The 22,072-nt window shown below is 34.8% G+C and overlaps 1 protein-coding gene across 1 annotated transcript; it reads left to right on the forward strand.

The window, feature by feature from the left end:
* Positions 1–5,194: 5,194 nt before the first annotated feature.
* On the forward strand, positions 5,195–22,070 carry LOC111384143 (DNA gyrase subunit A, chloroplastic/mitochondrial). Its single transcript, XM_023008397.1, has 27 exons — positions 5,195–5,724; positions 6,798–6,867; positions 6,999–7,064; positions 7,682–7,783; positions 8,831–8,875; positions 8,965–9,063; positions 9,179–9,265; positions 9,963–10,033; positions 10,326–10,434; positions 10,593–10,655; positions 11,618–11,683; positions 11,823–11,911; positions 13,266–13,314; positions 15,816–15,902; positions 16,396–16,489; positions 17,138–17,208; positions 17,304–17,393; positions 17,809–17,934; positions 18,025–18,182; positions 19,165–19,246; positions 19,347–19,511; positions 19,591–19,692; positions 19,963–20,099; positions 21,060–21,180; positions 21,382–21,424; positions 21,511–21,610; positions 21,730–22,070. The coding sequence occupies exons 1-27, from the start codon at positions 5,261–5,263 to the stop codon at positions 21,833–21,835; spliced, it is 2,862 nt and encodes a 953-aa protein (XP_022864165.1). The 5' UTR covers positions 5,195–5,260; the 3' UTR covers positions 21,836–22,070.
* Positions 22,071–22,072: the final 2 nt, after the last annotated feature.

Raw genomic sequence — 22,072 nt, forward strand, 5'->3', positions numbered from 1 at the left:
CTCGGAGATCCGGGCCCATTTTGGGGAGTCGACTCGAGCCCGGATCGACCCGATTAAAAAGAAAGAAGGAATAAAAAACCTCAGAGCTATCGTTTTTGCTGCTAAACGAGTAGCATAAAGATGCTACCGGGTAAGGCAGTATAAAGATGCTGCCGGTTAAGGCAAGTTACCTTACTCGGCAGCTAATTCAAGTAGGTTCAACTCGACCCAACTCGACTACTCGGGTCGAGCCTTAATATTTTGACCGAGCTTTTGTTCGGCTCGGGCCAAAAAAAGCTCGAGTCGAGAGTTTTAGCTCGTAAGTTGACTCGACTCGTTGACACCTCTAGGTATATTCGAATACCAATAACTTCACACATGGCTATAACTAATGTTTATAAATCGAAATTAGTCTGCTTACTAATTTCAGGGTTTCTTTTCAAAAAAACCAACCCCTCTAATTTCATTTCAACACAAGGATGCTTGCCTAACTACTCATGAACTTAGAGAACAATGTAATTGTTTTATTTTTATTAAGTCTGTGTTTCGTGTAGCTAAAAATTAATTATTATTATTATTTTTTAAATTTGATGAAATATATGATTGAAAATTTGTTAATCCCATAAAAAATATGGTTAAAATTAATGTTGACTTGATTCAGATTTTAATCCACATCAAACATGGACTAAATTTAAATGTCTTTTTGCATTTCTTTTCCACCTACGGTTGAATATATTTGTATTGGACTCATTTGAACTCGAGGATTTTTTTCTAGAAAAGTCAATGAACATTATCGTCATTTGTTTTAGCATCCAATATCGCTAGCGCACCACATTACGTTCCTCAAAATTGTATATAGCCCATGTTTATTTCCCATTATTTTTCATTAAAATGAAAAATATTATCATTATTTATCACATCCAACTACCAAATTTGAATTTATATCTCTTGTATGGGGCCCATAACGACTATATTTTTTATTCTTATTTTTACAAAAATGAGAAACAAATGCCCCCATAGTCGGTGTAACTAATGTGTTTAAGTTATCAAATAAAAGTAAAAATACCATCACCATCATTATGCAACTAGAGATCAACACTTCCATTAGGTAAATTGCAATGCATTTGTACATTTACCACCTATATCCTGAACAAGTTATTAATGTATGCTGTCCCCCAGGGCACATCCCAACTGACAAAGATGAGGGCGCTTCAAGGCTGGCAGATCAGAGGTCGTAAGTTCGATTCCTGTAAGACTTTTGGAAGGTAGATATTCTCATAGAAGGCAAGAGCTCTACTGGAAGGCATGATGCAAAGATGGGAAACGACTTGCTTGACACTTTAGCAGATCAGTTGGGGGGCTCTTGAGCACTGGTTAGTTTGGGGCACAACCTGCGGTTTAACCTGTTTGCAGTTTGAGGGGCCAAGGTGTAGACTCCAGGATTTAGTCACTGTAAGGTGGATACCTGGATATAAAAAAAAATGTTATTAATGTATGCAAATGAAACAACGCCGACATCCTCCATTCCCTTGCATCACGGTCCATAGGGTTGGCAATGGGCCGAGCCGAGCCTGCTCGGTCCTTAATGCCACGAGCTAGACTCGTGCTCATGGCTCGTTTTCAACGAGTCGAGCTCGGGCTCGGCTCGTTGAAATTGGGCGAGCTCGACTCGTGGGCTCGCCTTTTTTTTCATATAAAATAAAAAATAGAGTTTTAAAAATGAAAAGTGTTAAAAAAATACAAATAATTTAACGAAAACAAGTTTATTTATTTATTTATATCATATTGTAATTTGTAATACTTTTTATAAAGTATATAAATATTTATATAATGAAAACGAATTATTTTTTGAAATATATTTACAAAAAATATATNTGAAAACGAATTATTTTTTGAAATACATTTACAAAAAATATTTTTTTTGATTTCTTTTTAAAGTTAATAAAATGTAAACCCTCATCCTTTATCTGGGTTTGGGACCGACTACATCAATTTTAAGTAGGCGGAGTTAAAAATTGTACACGAATAACTTGTTGTAACGTGTACAATTTTTTAAAGAAAATTAAATTTAACGATTAAAAAATAAATTTTTTTTATTAATATAATTAAATCAAATATCACTTACCCGACGACATGCAATTTCAGCGTATTTATGTTGTAGTCGAAAATGAGCGTCATGCAAATCCTTCACATACATTAACGCTTCCAAAACATCTTCTTTCAGTCGGTTCCTGACATCAGTTAAAATCCTTTTACCTGCACTAAAAGTAGACTCCGAAACAACAGTACTAACCAGAGGTGTCAATAGATCTTTCGCAGTTGTAGAAACAATTGACTAACGTCTTTCATATTTTCGCCAGAATTCAATTATTTCTTATGAATTTTTTTAATTGTTCTGTCTGTTGGCATATTATGATTGAAATAATCAATTAATTCGGCAGGCATCGCATTTTGAGTTTCGATCGATATTTGATGAGATGCAGATGTAGACGACATAACACTAGATGAATACATTGCAATTGCATCATATCTAAATGTATTAATGCCCTGAAATAAATTCATTATTTTCGCAGCATCTTCTTCAATTTCAACAGAAGGAGTAGGTGCAGCAGAGGGTACCCGACTAATATTTGCACCTATTCATTCCGCATATAAATCATACATTTCACATAATGTTTGCTCTAAATTCTTATAGGTGTATCAAGTATTAAAACTTTATTGATTTGATCAATTACGTATTTAGTTCCCGAAATATTATATCGAGGGTCCATTGTGCATGTTAAAGGAAATAACATAGGCAGTTCTTCCCAATATTTTTTAAACTTTAATTCCATAGCAATTAAAATTTCACTAAAAGTAGGATCATTTTTATATTTATGGAATATTCTTGCAATTATATAAAGGCGTTCAAGCATCATACATCTTGTGAGATAATAAACGTCGGATAAAATTTTTGTGGTCTCATAAAAAGATGTCAAAAATTGTTTAACTTTCAAAACTAAAATCCAATCGAATTCATTTAACATACCATCATCATCACTTCTAACATGTCTATTATTATAAAAGTCAGTTATTAAATTTTCGAAACTCTCACATGATTTTAATAGCAAGTATGTAGAGTTCCATCTATGACTTACGTTGCTAACAAATGTTTTAGCAGTCATCACCCCTAGTTCGGCACAAAAATCTTCAAATGCTTGTTTTCTACTAGGAGAGATCGTAATATAGACTAATGCATTCCCAATCCTTTGAAGTTCATCATTTATATGTTTTAAACCATCTTGCACAATTAAATTCAAGATATGACACACACAACGAATAAGAAACAAATACCTACCAAAATCAGGTTGAAGTGTCCTACACAATTTATCGACGACTACCTTATTAATACTAGCATTTACTCTCACAATGATATTCTCTAACAATACTGATAATAGCATTATATATATTATTAGCATTGTGAGGAAATTCAATAATTCTAAAAACAATAATTTTCTTATGCATGCACCAAAGTGGGTCTATTTAGTGTGTGGTTGTAGCTATATATACTCTTTTATTAACCACTTCCCATATATCAGAAGTTAAGGATATAACACCCCCATATTGTTGCAAATTCATAATTAATTGTTGTTTTGAATTATTGAAATAATTTATTGTATCGGCACAAAGAGTGTTTCGACTTGCCCCAACGTACCTCGGTTGTAGATATTCTTTCACGAACGAGACGAAGTGTTGGTTGTCTGCAATAACCAGAGGCAACTTAGTGGCGACTACAAATTTCACCATTCCGGTTCGAGTCTCGTCCTCCGAATACACCCACGTGAATAGGGGTGAAGTTGTAGAATCGGCGCCTGGACTGCCAAATTGTAATTGTGTTTGACCAGCGGGAAGAAGTCCATGTCTGGCTGCACATGATTTGTAGTGGCAGTTGAGATGAGCGGTACCAATTTCTTTTTGCCATGCCAATCTTTGTTGGCAGTATTTACATACTGCTTTAAATTCTGCAAGGCCATTAACGACTTTTCCCGTTGAAATCAATTTAAAGTGATCCCAACATTTTGCTTGTTTTTTGGCCTTCCGCTTTCCCCTCGCATTTGAGATATTTAATTGCTGATCTTCATCTTCATGTTCCGCTTCTGGAACGTTAATATCATCCAAATCAATTGGAGTGTGGCTTCCCTGACCGTGAATATGAATATCTTCAGGTATCGGTATGTCATTTAGACCGGCAAATTCATTTGAAAATTGACTTTGCAACGTCCTAGGCGATTTGTCATGATGTGGCCCACATTCTGTATCGAATAAGCTCTCAGCAAATGAGCGTTGATCCATTTGTTTGATTGTTTATGATTAAATCTTAACTAGAAGAATACAAATGTAGTAAGATTGTGAGAATTGAGAATTGGATGAATTAAAATTGTAACTACTAAATTGTAAAAATTGAATTGATATTGTATATTTTATAGCAAAAGAGAGTAAAAAACTCGATAATTGATATAATAAAAGAGAGTTGAGAAAGTTGGAGACTTGGAGTAGCAATTGATATGAAAAAAAAAATAAAGGGGGGAAGGGAAAAGAAATTTTTTTAATAAAGAATTTCAGTGACCAAACGGTCACTGAAAAAGTGACCAACACGGTCACTTTTTGTAATCTTGGAAGAGCAATTGATATGAAAAAAAATCTTTGGGGGAAGGGGGTATTTATAATAAAAAAGGGGGGAAAAAACTGAACAAAAGTTCAATGACCAAACGGTTACTGAAAAGTGACCAAACCGTTTTGGTCACAGGCTCAACGAGCCACGAGCCACTCGTGGGCGAGCGTCTACCGCCCGGCTCGTGCTTGGGCTCGTGATTTCATGAGCTCGAGCCGCCCACGAGCCTCTTTTTCACGAGTCGAGCCGACTCGGTCCAATTGACATCCCTAACGATCCATTAATTTTGTTATATTGAATATTAGAATCTCAGTAAAACTTTAAACCATCTAAATAGGAAAATTTGCCGTAACCTCGACAAGTAATTAGATATAATGTTTCGTATAAATCTAAAATTTCTTGTAATCGACATTTAGGAGCAAAATTAACACCTCATTGTATAAAGTACAAACAAGGAAAAAAAAAAAACGATTTAAAAGAAAAAAATAGAAAAAGAAAATATCGTACCAAAAGAACTTGGCGCGCAAAAACCCTCCGAAAAACCCGACCCGTTTAGGGTTTTGCAACTTGGCTTATCCCCCTTCACCTTTCTCCAACTCCACTTCCTCTTTCTTCCTTCAATGTGATGGCATGACCCCAAATTGCATTCGTTTCGGACCCCCAATAATCACTCCAGAACCAAAACCCGGATCCATGGCTCTGACTACCGGATTTCGCTTGCTCCGCTGCTGTGGTTCTCACCACCCTCTCAGCTTCTCCCTGTCACTCGGAGTCAGTGCTCCTACCCGGATGCTCCATAAACGGGTATCCGAGCTCAGGGTTCTCTCCGTTGTGGGCCCACATCATCAGAGTAGGTTCTCAGTAAAAGCTTCTAGGCGGAGGGAAGAGGAAATAGATGGAGACGATGGAAATGGGACCGTGACGACTGTGAGAGATAAAGGTGGAAGTGGGGGCGGAGGTGATGGCAGGGTTGTAATTTCTGAGCTGCACAAGGAGGCCACTGAAGCTTACATGGCTTATGCCATGTCTGTGCTCCTGGGCCGAGCTTTGCCGGATGTTAGAGACGGGCTAAAGCCTGTCCACCGGAGAATACTGTGAGTATTTATTATTATTATTATTATTATTATTATTATTATTGTTGTTGTTGTTGTTGTTGTTGTTTTAAGTATCTGTTGTTCTTGAGACAATGTGGGAAAATTTATAAATGCTTGCACACTAAATTATGGAGGTTCCCGGATCTATGGTTGGAGCAGGCCTGCAATAAAGAATGTAATGGAAAAATAGTGAGAAATTGGGCAGAAGAGAATGTTTGGAGTTTTTTTTAACCAGTTTTGAGATTAATTTTGTTTAAGGTGGTCCCCTGGGCTTAATGTTTAACAATAATAGTAACGATCCCATGTTTAACCAGATTTACTTTATATGATACTAATCATTTTTTATTTGTCTGTTTTTTAATCTTTATTGATCATAATTGTCTTTTTTTTTTTTTTTTAAACTTTTATATCACAACTAGACAAATATATGTTGATATTCGTTATCTTGAACTGAAGTTCTAAGTACCAGCTTAGGGTCATAAGTCTAAGCTGAAGAAGCGATTGTTCATGCTTGACTCGACTTTTGGCAAGCCCATCTGGAACATGATAGAAATGGGGCATACATGGGCCGAGTTTGAGTAACTTGAACCTCTTGTATGCCCTTATTTATCAGCTTTGGGAAAGAGCTTCATTGATTAATGACAAGTGAAAATTGAAACTTTTTCAATCTTTGGTTAACCAAGATCAAAAGGGCTTTTATGGAGCAAATTTATATATATAGAACTGGTTGCTTCCCTTTCTACGATACTCCATATGTATTCTGATTAGTTCCCTACCTTTAAAATACAATTTGGGCAAATTAGCCTTTTTAGTATTGATGCTAGTTCATCTGAGATCATTAGAACGTCTAAATGCCATGTTGATTCAACAGAATTGTTCTTTCTTCATGGATTGCCTACTTACATGATATCATTTGACTGATATCATATTTGTATGTATATCATTCTTTACTAGATTTTCTGCATGTAATTGTGTGCAGCTTATGTCTTCCATCTGTATGCAACCATGCATCGCGTTGTTTGAAACGTGACTTCTGACTGGAGTTATAACTATCTTCTATTTATTTTGAACAGGTATGCTATGCATGAATTGGGGCTTTCCTCGAGGAAACCTTACAAGAAATGTGCAAGAGTTGTTGGTGAGGTTGTATTCAATCTATATTGTGTTCGATTCTCTTGATATATTGATATTACGAGCCATAATGCATTTTTATCATCATTGCATTTGTTTTCCCTTCCTGAATTTTCCTTTTGTTTTGCTTGCTTTAATTGCAGGTGCTTGGTAAATTCCATCCTCATGGAGACACTGCTGTGTACGATTCGCTGGTTCGAATGGCACAGGTACTTTTCCAATTTGAATGATTTCATAATTGACTGAATCGGATCTTGACCCAGTAAGAAGCAATTGTTTAAGATCTTGATAATTCAAAAGCAGATAATTATCAATTTAAAAAAATTGTTATTTGTCGATTTTATGAATTCAGTTTACTATCAATATCCTTGAGTATAATAAATACAGTATTTGGGGGAGAGGGCCTAATTTTCTGCAGTCTTGTTAACAGCATCTGTGTATGCCCTCACACTTCCATGTCAAATTGATGAATTATTTATTATCACAACAGAAGGAATAGCTGCTGTTTTGAAGACCAAACAAGAATAACAGAGCAACTTAGATAATTGTTTTATACGACTTTGTATGCTTGGTTTAATGCTGCGGCTACCAATCATATAGAAGGGTTGCCTAAGTATATGTCATTTCTTTCTTGTTTAAACTGATAATACATCTCCCATGTATTATCCTTTGATTAATAAAATTATTTTATTACTTATAAAAAAATATATATAATCACAAAAGAACCAGAAGATTGTATTTTCCTCCTTTCTTTTTCTTCTGTTGTGGTTAGGTGATGGATTTCCTTCATTTGTTATTCTCTGCAATTTTAATCCACACTTCTCAGGATTTCTCCTTGCGCTTCCCACTCATTCAAGGGCATGGGAATTTTGGTTCAATTGATGCAGATCCACCTGCAGCAATGCGTTACACAGAATGCCGACTGAGGGTAGGTTGATATAAATTCTTTCTATTGGCTATGTTAATGCTATACTTGTCCATCAAAACTTAATTGCTTAGAAAGATGACAAGTGGTGCAGGGGAAGCAATTAAACAGATGTACAACAAGATAACTGCGGTGAAAGAGCAATAATTATGAAAGCAAATACGCTTCTAGGATTTAGGAAGACAAAAATATCACCTGTGGTGCTAATAAAAGACAATGCCACAATATCTGCTAGTTTAAATAAAATCAAATGGAACATGTGGCAACCCCTAATCCCGCCTTCCTTTTCCCCTAAAAATCCTTATTGAGATATTCTGAAATAAAATTTAAATCTAAGACTACAGTGGTCTTGCAAAGGGTTCTAGGCCTTATAATTTTTCCTGCATTTGTTTTCACCCCTAGTGCTGAGAAAACTAGTCCTTGACTTCCAGTTTTCCACAGCCAACAGGATGCGGAAGCAGTTCTTCAGATCTTTCTTCTTTCAGTTTCAACTTCCTTGGTTGTTCAAGTTGTGCAGTAATTGGCATCACATTGATCTCCTCCAATCCCTAAATGTCAGAATCGGCTATCCTGTGGTGATTCGGTATAAGCAAGCAGTTGAAGAGCTCTTCAAAAGATTTCTGATCACAAAGTGTGGTAGTTATAAAGTGGATAGGCTTCTAGGCTTTTGTGAAGATCAAAGAGTGCTCAATTGTCATATTTAACTCAAAAAAATGTTCGAATAGGCTGATGTTACGAAATGATTATAACCTATTGACAGAATTACTAGACCTCAATGCTGCCCTAACATGACAAAACTTGAAAATTCCCTTGATTATTGCTCGTTAAAATCTGCTACTAATTAAAATAAAAGCAGAAGGGAACAGCAGGTTTTGAACATTAATTCTTCTCAAAACATTGAAGTTCGATATAGTTACACCATTTCTTTTTCATACATATTCTACTTTAAATGGCGACAGAAATTCGTCATGGTTCCTTATAGTTTTAATATTCCTGATGTAATGTTTTGAACTTGATGGGCTCTAATATGTTTTGAGGTACTTCCTTCAGGCACTCACTGAGGCGATGTTGTTGGCAGACCTGGACCAAGATACTGTCAGTGTCTATCCTTGAAGTTGTTCACTTTTTTTCTTTTTTGGTATTAAATTTTTAATCATGATTTATTTAACTGCATATATCTGCAGGTTGATTTTGTTCCAAATTTTGACAACTCCCAAAAAGAGCCATCTTTACTCCCTGCTCGTGTTCCGAACTTGCTGTTGAATGGTTCTTCTGGGATTGCAGTTACCTACTTGAATCTCTTATCTTTCCAACATGATTTCCCTTACTCTTAAAAATCTAAATGGCTGTTTGTGGGTTTATAGTTTATCGTCAGTTTTATTTTCTTCTTGTTCTCAGGTTGGGATGGCTACAAATATTCCACCTCATAATCTTGGGGAGTTGGTAGATGCACTGTCTGTGCTGATTCATAATCCTGAAGCAACGGTATCTATTTTACTAGTTAAACATCATTATCTTATGTGCTCCTTTCCCTTTTTCTTCTGAACTTAAACCTTATTCCGAGTAAACTTGACGTTGGCTATTTTTTATTTTTCTTTTGAATAATTGAAAATGTAAAAGCTAAGTCCTAAACTTTTAATACGAGGTTATTTCTTTCACTTCTGTGGTTCCTTTGTCCTTGATTTGAGCGAGTATAAAATATGTGATAAACAGGTCCTTTGGTCATTTTGACATCTGTTTTCCCCCCGGTAGAGAACAAAACTTTAAGAAGTTGCTTTCGCTCCCCTACATGATGTTGAACTTAAAATTCGTGTAATCGCTATTTGTTTGGAGCATTGTACTGAAACAAGTCCCGTCAAGAAATTAAGAAGTTAAAAACAGATTTACATTTTCTTTGAACATGGCCATAATTGAACTTCAGCTTAAACTTTTACGGAGAATGTTTTAATATTCCTCACCGTTTATCAACGTTGGAAGAAAAAACTGAATAGCATGCTTAATGTATGGGTATTCTCCTAGATACTTGTGATGAGTTTTGATTTCTCACCTCTCTTCATTATGATACAATCTATTGCCAGAATAGAAAATCTGATTGAAGCTAATTATCAATGTTTCTCAGAAAAGGGACAGTTATGAACATCTTTCTCTGTCTCTCTGTGTTTGTATGTTTGTTTTGTAACAGTTGCAAGAATTGCTGGAGTACATGCCTGGACCTGACTTCCCAACAGGAGGAATAATAATGGGTACCATTGGGTAGGTTATTGGAATCACAAGATTTTCTCTTTTGTTTTGTCACTTCATTGCAAAACAAATAGGAGTGTGCTTTTTATCTCAACATTCATATCGTAGAATATGTAAAAAACACTATATGGAAAGAAGATGAAGTTTAACCTCTGACATAGCAATTAAATTACTCTGGATGGGATGAGATCATATAGTGCAATTGAGTTTGTTTTTAACTCTATATGCATGATGTTTCTTTTTGGACCTACTTTATGTATGATTTATGATATAATTTTTTAACTGCCCATTCATTTTTGTTTAGCATTTTAGAGGCATATAGAACTGGACGAGGGCGTGTCATAATCAGAGGGAAAACTGATGTTGAATTACTTGACTCCAGAACCAGTCGTGCAGCAATCATCATAAAAGAGGTTTCTTCTTTTCCTGCTCCATATGTATTACTATTAACTTATATTTCTTTTGACATTTATTATGGGATATATAGAGTAACATATGATTTTAATTTGGTTTATAATTGTGAAAGATTCCATATCAGACTAACATTTTAGTTTGCTTTATAATTGGGAAGATTCCATATCAGACTAACAAAGCATCCCTTGTGGAGAAAATTGCTGAACTTGTGGAAAATAAGGTATCTTATGACTTATTTTATATTTCTTCATTTGGGCTTATTCTTCTGATTGTATAAATAGTTAAGTTATGTTATCTCTTTTCTCCTCCCTTCCCTAGAATTAAATACATGGCTAGTCTTGTATATATTCACCAGAAGTATTATAATTGGTACTAGATAAGTTAGTATTGAAGATGAAAGTTAAATAAACGAATGTGTCCTCTGTCTAATCGTTTGAGCTATCAGATGAGCCATTTCATTGTGGTACCATAGCTAGTGCTCAAGTCTTTACACCACCTATGCATGAAAATTGTGCATGTGTTAGACCTTTGATAAATTTGACCAACACGAGTAATTTAAGCCTTTTGTCTTGTATATGTTAACCAGAAGTTTTATAATTGGTGTTAATAAGTTAATGTTCAAAATGAAATTTAAATAAACAAATGTGTCTTCTCTCTAATCGTATAAGCTATCGGATGAGCGGTTTCATCATGGTACCATAGCTCGAGCTCAAGTCTTTACACCACCTATGAATGAAAATTGTGCACGTGTTAGGCATTTGATAAATTCGGCCAACATGAAGTGGCGAACTAAAGATTAAATTAACTAAATAAATGTATCCTCTGATAATTTAAGCTTATAGATAAGACGGTTCAATTATAATTTATCTTTTCGACGATCGGTAAATTTTTGGGAACTAACTCTGGTGCATATCATATAAATTTATTTGAATTAAGTGCTTAACTAATCTTCTTATTTGAAAAACTATTTTGAATAGTTTTTTAAATGACTAAAAATGTTACTTCCAGGCATATTTAATTTTCTTGTATAACCTTTAGTCAAATGCAATTTCCACTTTTTTAGAATGACCATCCTTTTCTCACTTTCCTATTTCTAATTTATTCATTTTCTTGGTGTCATTTACAGTTTTAACTCACAGTAAATGTTCTGTATTCTTTGTTGGAACCTTTTGGTTTTACTAGATTTTAGAAGGCATAAGTGATATTCGTGATGAGAGTGATCGTTCTGGTATGCGCATAGTCATTGAGGTACTTCTATAATCGCCTTTCTTGCATTTTTATTCTCCTTTTGTTCTATGACCTACAGTTCCAATTTTAGAAATGCCGAGCTTCAATTTGAGAATACTTAAACTCATCTATTTTCTTCATTTTTTTCCCAATCTTCCAGCTTAAAAGAGGATCTGATCCATCTATTATCTTGAATAATCTATATCGTCTAACAGCACTCCAGTCTACTTTTAGCTGCAACATGGTGGGGTAAGCAGTTTCCTGAACAATACTACTTTGAGAGATTTTCATTTGCTGTGTAAAAGGAGGAGAAATGTGGACATTTTCATAGATTAAGTGGCAGTAATGGAGCGTTAAGTTATGTATGTATAAGCAATCTAATTGTTAGTTAGACAGAAAACCAATTCCTTTGATAATGTTGTTTTTGTTATTCTAGCTTAAGGCCCTTGGGGGTTCTTTCTGTGATAAATGTTGGCGTGGTTGAGTGAAAGACGACATTTCTACCTAATGAAATGCTAGGTGACAACTTAACAAAGGATTTGGGGATATGATTTTTTTCCTTAATATACTGCATTTATGCTCTTTTTATTTTTTATTTTTTTTCTGTTATATAAATTTGTGGTTACGTTCGAGACTTGGCATTCCTACCTATCAATAAATGGGTCATGACTTAAGCTACAGTTTGGCATCTGTGGACTTGGGAACTTGCTATATTAATGTTATTGTTAGACAGTGAAATCAATTTAACAGTTATGTACCTTTTCTTTCCATAAATAATTCTCTCAGTTCTTTTGTCTTGCTGTTTATGTAATGACCTCTGAATGGTTACTAGTGGTATGTCAGTATTTATGTTCATCAGATGTTGAAATAATAGTATTTTTTGGACTAGTTATCTCCCCTTATTGTTATCTTCAAGTTTCTGGCTAACCTTGACAAATATTTATTTTTGAGTATTTGAGGAAAACCCAATTTTAAATGTACGAAAGCTAATTTCAAGTTCTAGTATATTTTTGAAAATTATATAGATTTTTGGATTGGAGAAATTCTAGACTAACAAATTGTCTCTGATGCCCAAAGATGCTGTATCTTTTACTGAGATTTCTCCACTTTTGGTGGCAGATAGTAAGCAGGTTGGTCGGTCTTTTTTTGAGCTGGACGATATTGAAGACAAATGTTGAAAATATCACCCTAGTTGTGATGAATGAGAACACTTCTGAAATGTTACTTTTAGCCATTCAGATAGGACCTTTAACATAAATTGTGTCTACTGACAACTCTTCCAACTTCATATGTTTATCTAGATGCTTCTGAAACCTATCTTGTAAAATTTTGCATTTTATTAATGAAAATATGTTCGCCTTAGTATTGGTCAAATTGTAGTTTAAAGATATTTTTCTCCTTTCGATATTATATTGTCATGTGATTCACATTTTTATTATTTGGATATTCTCAATTGTTGCAATGGGTGAATGGAGAATGGTGCACACAATTTGTTTCTCTATTGTGGTCTCTATTTCTGTTTCACTTTTCTGGTGAACAGCTATGTTCTAATGCATTGAAGATGTATATTCTGTGTTAACCTTCTTTGTTTGCTTTATTACAGTATCCTCAACGGTCAACCGAAACAAATGGGTTTAAAAGAATTGCTTCAGGTTACAAATTCTTACCTCACTGTCGCTTTTGCATAAATAGCTGACATGTTGCAGGCATTGAAATGATATCTTCAATTTTTTGACATATCCATTTTATTCGTTATTTTGGGAAAGTAACTTCTAATACGAATACTGAGATCTAAGATATTGGACTGCTATGCAGTTTTATCAATGGCAGCTCTCAATCCTAAGGATTAAATTGTTGGAAAATTAAGCGCTTGGATTTTCAACTAAATGATAAGATCTCTATTTAGGATTGACTTTCCAGTCTGTAGAAGTGTGTGGGGGAATAAAATAATTTTCTTGATGTAAAAGCTCAGGTAACAATATTTGTTTAAGAACAAAAGAGGATAACTGGCAGATGTTATACTAGGCTCCATTTGTTTACCAATTAGATATTTCAGCTTCTAACATTAGGTATCTACATTTATATTTTGTAATTCTCATAAACTAAGGGATGCTTGATTGGTGTAAATTACTTTGACAAAATTCATCTTTGTTGTTACCATGTCATTTACCATTAAGAAATCGAATCACGTTGTCATTGAGCCTCCATTTGGCAAAGTTATAAATCCTTTATATATTGGTCAAATTTTATTTCAATCACACATTTCAATGGACCTACAAGTACCATCCACTTAACCACCCCTCATTTCTATCAATTTATAAATTAAACCATTTATAACTTCTTTCCAAATGGAGGCTAAATAATTTGGTAATGAAGTGAGGATCATGTGCAGTAGGTCTATGTTAAGGTTTGTAATATAATTGAACAATCTGGTAGTGTGGCATACTCAGTATTGCGGGAAAAATAACGAACATTATTTGAAATGTTAGAAAAGTATGAACTGATACCATTCGTTGTTGCTTCATCATTGTTCATAGTAAGGTTAAGCGGCTGTGAAAAGTTGATTTGGAATAGCAATTGTCTTAAAACATATGCAAGAGACGGGAATTGAACTTTTTTGTCAAAAGAAGATAAGGTTATCCCTTAGGTCGATCCAAGGCAAGAATAGACTCATTTTGCGCATAGAAACCAAAGTCAACAGAAAGAGGCAAGAAAACAATATCTCTGTTCAGTGGTGAGGGGTGACTAATCAGCTTGCAACTAGCACGATAAGTCACCAAGGAAATGGATGGTTTATGAAGTTGATAGATTGCACCGGAACATGGTTGGTCTGACATGATGCACCAAAGCTACAGGGCTTTTTGACGCGATATGGTGCCTTGGGTGTCCACAAGTGGGACAATGTACATAGTGAAGCTAATCATCCTAAAGCATACCCAATGTTTTGCATAGGTCTTAGACACTTGGACAACTCCCCATAGTTAACAATTAGCTCAATATGGACAAGCTGACTCTTGGGATCTATTAGTCTGTCTGAATGGCACGTTGGCCTTTTTCCTTGTCTTTTGGAATGGAGTTACGGTGGCATATAGTAATTAATTTTCTATAATCTTTTTATTGTCTAAAACCTTACTGTAGACGTTAAGAAATTTATCCGAAAAGATCTTTCTCTTGGCTTGCGCACCTTTGAGTGGACAAGGCATTTGATTTCGTTAGTCGCTGACGAAATCAAATGCCTTGTCCAATGACTTGTATAAACTGGAAAGGGATGCGAATTTTATTACCTAAAGCCATTAACCATATAAAGAACAGAAAACTGTAAATAGAAGGGTTACATATGTAGCTTGTGCCATGGCTGCCTTTGTTGAGTGATGCAAGAAACTGCCTCAAGATCAATTAACAATAAATAATCTTTATAAGCTTTGATCAATAGAGGCGAGGCCAAATAAGTGGCTACAGCTTATATGGCTTGCAGAGAGGAAGATATTGTATACTCTTCTTTTCTTTGTTTACTTTTGGGCCATAATTATGCTTGCTTCCGTTTGAAATGCACAGCCAGTAGTTCACCTTAAAAGTCCACAGGATCTTGAATTAAGTTTTAACACTTAAAACATCGGCGAATTTAATGGTGCCAAAATGATTATGGTATTCAGGTTACTTTCATTATTATTAGGCATGCAACCTCTATTTGTTAAGTTGTACACATAATTTGAAAATGTAAAATTATTTTCAAATTTACAAATGCATCATTGATGTTTGTCTACGGAATTGTCTTGGGAGAAGTGAATTTTTTTATGCAAATGTAGAAAGTGATTATGTTATTTCAGATTAAAAAGGATAATTCATTTATCATTTTCATCTGATAGCAGTGTGCTGTCATTACTTCTTCACTGCCTTCTACAAAACATGATTGTTCGCATTGCATTGTAACTTTGCATTTTCCTTTTCCATCCTATTCGGAATATCAAAGGACCCATTTATTGCCTAAATTTGTGTTGCATATGTTTTACATTGACACATTTCTTTTATGTGTATTGTTAATGTTTACTTCTTCCTAGTTTTGGATTAGCTTATATGTTAATATGTACGTATTTTTTTATTTTTGAGTAGAAACTATTTCTTGTTCTTATTCTAATAATTTTTCTGTGTACAGGCATTTCTAGATTTTAGATGCTCTGTGGTTGAAAGGCGTGCTAAGTTTAAGCTGTCACAAGCAAAAGATAGGTATCATATTGTTGAGGTATGCCAACAGTTCCTGAAAGTCAGTGGTCTTGGTCAGGTCACAAGCTTTATGTATTGCTTAAAATTGACCAGATCTTTGTTTTCCAAATTCTTAAAAAATGAAAATGATATAGCCCTTTTTTGATTCTCATTCTTCGAAAAATTCATTTTTTCGAAACTTATTTTCAATCACACATTTTTCAATAAAATAATATTACACGTAGATCCAAAACTTTTCTTTAATTTTTAACTACATATTATTCATCAATCTACTATTCAAAATGCATTATTTCCCAAAAATGGGAATCAAACAAGGGTGTAAGTGATAATCTTTGCTAGAGTTGTAGTTGAGTGGCTTATGGTCACTATAACTGTTTCTTTCTCTAATGAATACAATTGGATTGAATGTGCTTCTCAAAAAGTTGTATACATATGTGCCATATACTATCTGTAATTGTTGTTACTGATTCCATTTTTGGCCTTCTCCTCTCTTTTTTTGTTTGTGAACTAAGGGCATTATAGTGGGGCTTGATAATCTGGACAGAGTTATTGACATAATCCGGAAAGCTTCGAGTCACGCATCAGCAGCAGCTAATTTGAAAGGAGGTAATTTCTTTGACCTTCTAAATTTATTACTTTATAATGCTTTTGTTATTTTGCAACTCTGTACCCGTGCCCAATCCCAATACTTCCCAGAAAATGAATGAGAATGTGGTGACCCAACTAATTTATTCTTCTATTCTAAGCTTGATTATACTTGTTGAGAGTGCAAGGAGGCACTGATTATCTCCCTTGGATTATTCTAAGTTGTAAAATAAGTCTTAGGTGTTTACCATTTAGTCACTGGTTCTAAGTTGTAAAATAAGTCTCAGGTGTTAGATCATGGCAGAAGGCTATGATTTGCTCCTGTTTAGAGATTTAAAGTATCTAATTTTCATTTTCTTTTGGTACTTGTAAAATCTGGATGCTGTTATAGTGAGCTTGAACACAACTTTCTATATTTTTCTACTATTCAGTTGATTTCATTCCTTAGGCGTGTACCCTTTATTCACGGGTGTCTTAGGTGTGTGCCTTCTATTCACAAGTTCTACATCTTTCTACTAGTCTATGCTGATTGGTTGATATATAATAATATTTTATGGTTAGAATGATTTGTTATGCTGGTGCCACTACCAGAAACCATGTGTAATGTACCACAAATAGTATCTTTTTTGTTATTATTTAAAAAACATAACAACAAATTCTTTGTTGCAGAGTTCAATTTGTCTGATAAGCAAGCAGAAGCTATACTGGATATAAGCCTTAGAAAGCTGACATCTCTTGAGGTGCTTCAGTATCTCGTGACTTCTGCTGTTTCTAGATTACACTTACATGAAACTATTTCTGTTATATTGAAGGTTTTGTCTATGTTGTTTCCCAGAGAAATAAGTTTGTTGCTGAGGGGAAATCTTTGACAGAACAAATTTCCAAGCTACAAGAACTTCTGTCAAGCAAAAAGCAAATACTTGAGGTAGTTTTCCTTGGATGCTCACTTCTGTCTATTTTTTGTGAAATATGAGAATTTGGATATATAATTTGATGCATTCAATTCTGGTCTTACATTCATTGGTTTATCTCGAATTTAAGTGAGTGAAACTGCAAAATGTAAAGCAATAAAATGACCCCTTCATGCCCTTTCTTTTTTCCTTCTGCATTCATCTATTAAAATAGGAATATAAAATAATTATACTTATCGTTAATCTCCTAGGATGAATTTGTTTATTTTTTCTCTCTATGATTTGTTTTTAACTAGACGTCTAATGATTTTGCTTAACCTGTGACGCCAAGAATTATGCTGTTGTCTGTCCTTTTGCTGGGCATTAATAAAAGGTTTGTCATATAATATGTTTATCTTATAAATAGTGAATTTTTTTCTCGATACTTAGTTGATAGAAGAAGAAGCAAAAGAAATAAAGAACAAGTTTTCTACACCAAGGTGTTCAATGCTGGAGGACACTGAAAGTGGCCTACTTGAAGAGATAGATGTTATTCCAAATGAAGAAATGCTACTGGTACTCCTGAGAATTATTGATCTTCCAGAATTAATACTATCTGTATAGTTATTAGTTATTACTCAGAGATGTTCCGGATTCAACTTTCAGGCATTTAGTGAAAAAGGCTATGTAAAAAGAATGAGGCCTGATACATTCAATCTTCAAAACCGTGGGACTATAGGAAAATCAGTTGGGAAATTGAGAGTAAATGATGCAATGTCTGATTTCCTAGTCTGTCGAGCCCACGACCACATGCTGTATTTTAGGTACTTTTTGCTTTCAATTATATGACCTTTTCTTCTGTCCGCAGTTTTAGTTTGTTAATTATTTTGAGCAAAATGTATTATTGTTCTGGTGTCGAAGCTTCTTGTTTCTTTTACATTTGGCTACTAAAAATGATATTGTGAAGAAATATGATTCAGAATAAGTCGGTATTGGTGCTGATTACGAATTCAATCAAACTTAATTTGGATTTACCAATCTACATTGGAAATCATAATAGCACTATCTTGTTTACATACCCTAGGGAACCTTGTTCTAGAAAAAAGAAGCAGCTAACCCTGACCTGTAAAATATTCGCACATGACTTAATGTAAACTAGGTCTGAGTTACTAACCGAAAGACAGTTTGAGGTTAGTAGCTATTTGGTAATAAAAGAGTACAGATTGAATGCAATCATAATAATGTAAGGTAATGGTTTTTAACGTGTATGGGAAAAAAATGAATAAAGAAAGAGGGCAATTTTATAGCTGTAGTAGATAGGTGCCGGTCAGAGATTGAAGATTACCAGTTGAAGAAATTATTGATGTCTTATGAGGTGAAGTTTATAGAGGGTAGGAGGCCTGGATATTAGACTTACATGCTGGTAGCAGTTTAAGCTTGAAGCCAGTACAGCACCTTAGAACCGCTCTCAGGTAAATAAAATGTTGTAGCTGACAAAATTGGCGTTGGATGTTCAGAAACTAGTGATTCGAATTATCTAGATTCGAGACTGATATGATCACACTGACAGAGGATGGACTTGTAAGCAGGTATTGATTTGGGCTGGCCCAGGGTTATGTGCATATGAGAAGCTGGGTTTGCAGTTTATGCTGCACCTGTGGTTTGCTCTCATCCATGTTGTAACTATCATCAATTCTTGACTGATTGTCTTTCTCCATCTGCAAACTTGCTATTCATCTCCTGCATCTCACTTACTGGATTATGACAAGTAATTCATCATTAGTATTCTCTACTTTCCATTTGCAGCGATAAGGGAACAGTTTACTCAGCCCGGGCGTATAAAATTCCCGAATGCACCCGTGCTGCTGCTGGCACACCGCTTGTCCAAGTATGTCCTACCCAGACAAAAGTAGCTGTTCATAATCTTCTCAAGTAATCTGATCCAGATTACTTTTCTTTATGGTGGTTGACTTTTCTTTCTGATCCAGATATTGTCCTTATCTGATGGTGAGAGAATAACTTCCATTGTTCCTGTGAGTGAGTTTGAAGAAAACCAGTATCTTATGATGCTCACTATGAATGGTTATATCAAGAAAGTTTCTTTGAATTATTTCTCATCAATTAGGACAACAGGAATCATAGCAATTCAACTGGTTTGTCTTCTTCTTTGTTTCTTGAATTTTGTGCTTATATAATTATCATATAGCTTAAACACAACAAACCAACTTACAGGTTCCTGGTGATGAACTGAAATGGGTGCGACGTTGCACGAATGATGATTTTGTGGCCATGGCCTCACAGAATGGAATGGTGATTTTGAGCCCTTGTGAGAATGTGAGTTAATTCTTCATTTTCCCCGTCAAGTACTTCTTTTGGTAAACGTGCCTGTACATTAAGGTTCTAGTCACTAATCACTGGAAATTTATACCTATTCTCCAGTTGGAATTTCACAATTTGGTTGTCAGTTGATTTTATCTTAGTTCTATGTGGATATAATTTTCTATGGTAGTTAAAGGGGGAGTATGCTTCGGGTCATTTGATGAACTCTAATTATAGGACTCCCAAATCTTATTTCTTTTCACTATTTGTGTTTATTTTTCTCAGATTAGAGCACTTGGAAGGAATACAAGAGGTTCTGTTGCCATGAGACTGAGACAAGGGGATAAAATGGCAAGCATGGACATAATTCCAGCATCTTTCGGAAAAGAGTTGGGGAAAGTTTCAGGAACTCATCAAACCCAGTAATTTCTCAGTCATTGTGGTGGAATATTATGTTGGCAATAGAGTACCACGTGTTTGACATAACCATGTTTTTTTATGCTTAATATTTTGTCAAGCTTCCCTTGGTCTCAGTTCTGGACATTTATTTAAATTGTTGCTGTCAGTATATCAATAATGGAGCGTGCATGCATCTGTAGCAGTGTTTAAAATATTGGACCTGACCTAATGATTGGAGAACAGTTAGTTGGGCTCCTGGTCCGGTTTTTACCTACATCTATTGTTTCTAAAACCGTCTCTTTGAGAAATTCATTCAAACAGGTGGTGAGTCCTCTAAACTGTCAAGTTGAAACCCCTCACTTCTTGATATCTAGTTCTGAGATAGAATGACTAACATTTCAATATTGTTTTATCTCCCCTTTTCAGATCATTTTCTCATCTCCACTTTTCTCTCTGGCATCAAATTATTTTAGACCAATTATCTTCAAAAACAGAAGAAAATGTACTGGCACCATCTTTCTTGATTCTGCTTGTGTTATAGTAATATACTAACTGGCGCACGTGCAAAATGTTTGACCTAGAAAATATATATTAATCACAATTTTGTATTTCTTTAATTGTGCTTTTACATTTGTACAACTCCATGGATTGGCAGTTTTTGCTTTGAATGAACCATCTCGTTTAAAACATTCATCTGTAACATGAAATGCAATTTCACTTTTGACAAAAAATGGTTGGCAAAAGAATCCGAATTGCAACTGGATGTTATACCTGATTTGAGGTGAAATGGCAGTTTAAAGTCTTAACTCTAATCCTCGCCCTTCATCCAACTGCTTCTCTAATAGTTAGACGCATGTAAGTTGTCTGTACTACTATTTAAGAGCCTCACTTTTTGCAGGTTTTTTCTTTTTTCTACTTGCATTTGTATTGATTTATCTTCAGTGCATGATTTCACAGACTGTTCTTTGTTTGTTTTGGAGCAGTGGTAAGGACTTGAGTGGTCCATGGCTGTTGTTCATATCCGAGAATGGCTTTGGGAAGCGAGTTCCTCTTGCCAAATTCCGCACATCACCATTGAATAGAGTTGGTTTAAAAGGTTACAAGGTAGGCTACATTCACCATATCAACGAAAGTACAAAACAGGAAAATGTATAGACCTGAGGGCCTAAATTGTGGGAAAGATTTAATGTTGATAATTTCATGGGACAAACAACAATTGTAGAACTCAATGTAGATGATTTATACTTCTGCCTTTGTTTTTTTATTTTTTATGGCCATGCTACTCATCTGCTTTAAATGCTGTAGTTTTCATCTGAAGATCGCCTGGTAGCTGTATTCGTAGTTAGAGGTGATACATCCTACTATTTTTATTCTAATTTATTCACCCAGGAACATTATAATAAAGTAGAGTTGAATTCTGAATGTTTTGAACAGAAGATGAGGATAGTGATGAACAAGTGGTGCTGGTGAGCCAAAGTGGAACAGTGAATCGGATAAAAGTTCGGGATATCTCTATTCAGTCACGGTTCGCAAGGTATTACGAGTTCTGGTAGTTGTTTTCCATTGCTCGTGTATTGAGCTTGCAAGGTGTTACAAGTTATTTCTTGATTAAATACTCTGTATTCAGTCACATACCTTGTTTTTCTTCTCCAGAGGAGTGATTTTAATGCGTCTTGAGCATGCTGGAAAAATTCAATCAGCGTCGTTGATTTCAGCAACAGAAACAGATTCCGAGGAAGTTGAGGTTGCTGTAGCATAGAAAAATGTTGTATAACAGTTTTCACACACTTTGTATATAGATTTAGTCCTCCCTTTCCTTTTCCTTCTCGACTCTCTTGTGATCCGTATCGAGTCACTATTTGTAGCTTTTTCTTTTTTAGTCAAAAGCATGGTCTAATGTTATCTATCATGTAAAAACATAATCAGAAGCGGTTTTCAATTCATGTTCAATTTTAGACAAAAGAGAGAGGGTTTCTTATGGTCTCTTCTTTTAACT

Source organism: Olea europaea, chromosome 3, assembly GCF_002742605.1.
Source record: "Olea europaea var. sylvestris chromosome 3, O_europaea_v1, whole genome shotgun sequence".
Lineage (NCBI taxonomy): Eukaryota > Viridiplantae > Streptophyta > Magnoliopsida > Lamiales > Oleaceae > Olea > Olea europaea.

Excerpts from the sequence above, each read along its gene's own strand:
- LOC111384143 (XM_023008397.1), top strand. The coding sequence starts at position 5,261 with ATGACCCCAAATTGCATTCGTTTCGGACCCCCAATAATCACTCCAGAA. Across the intron at positions 13,315-15,815 it reads GTTTAAAAGAATTGCTTCAG|GCATTTCTAGATTTTAGATG; the intron begins GTTACAAATTCT and ends TTCTGTGTACAG. Across the intron at positions 17,209-17,303 it reads GAAAGCTGACATCTCTTGAG|AGAAATAAGTTTGTTGCTGA; the intron begins GTGCTTCAGTAT and ends GTTGTTTCCCAG.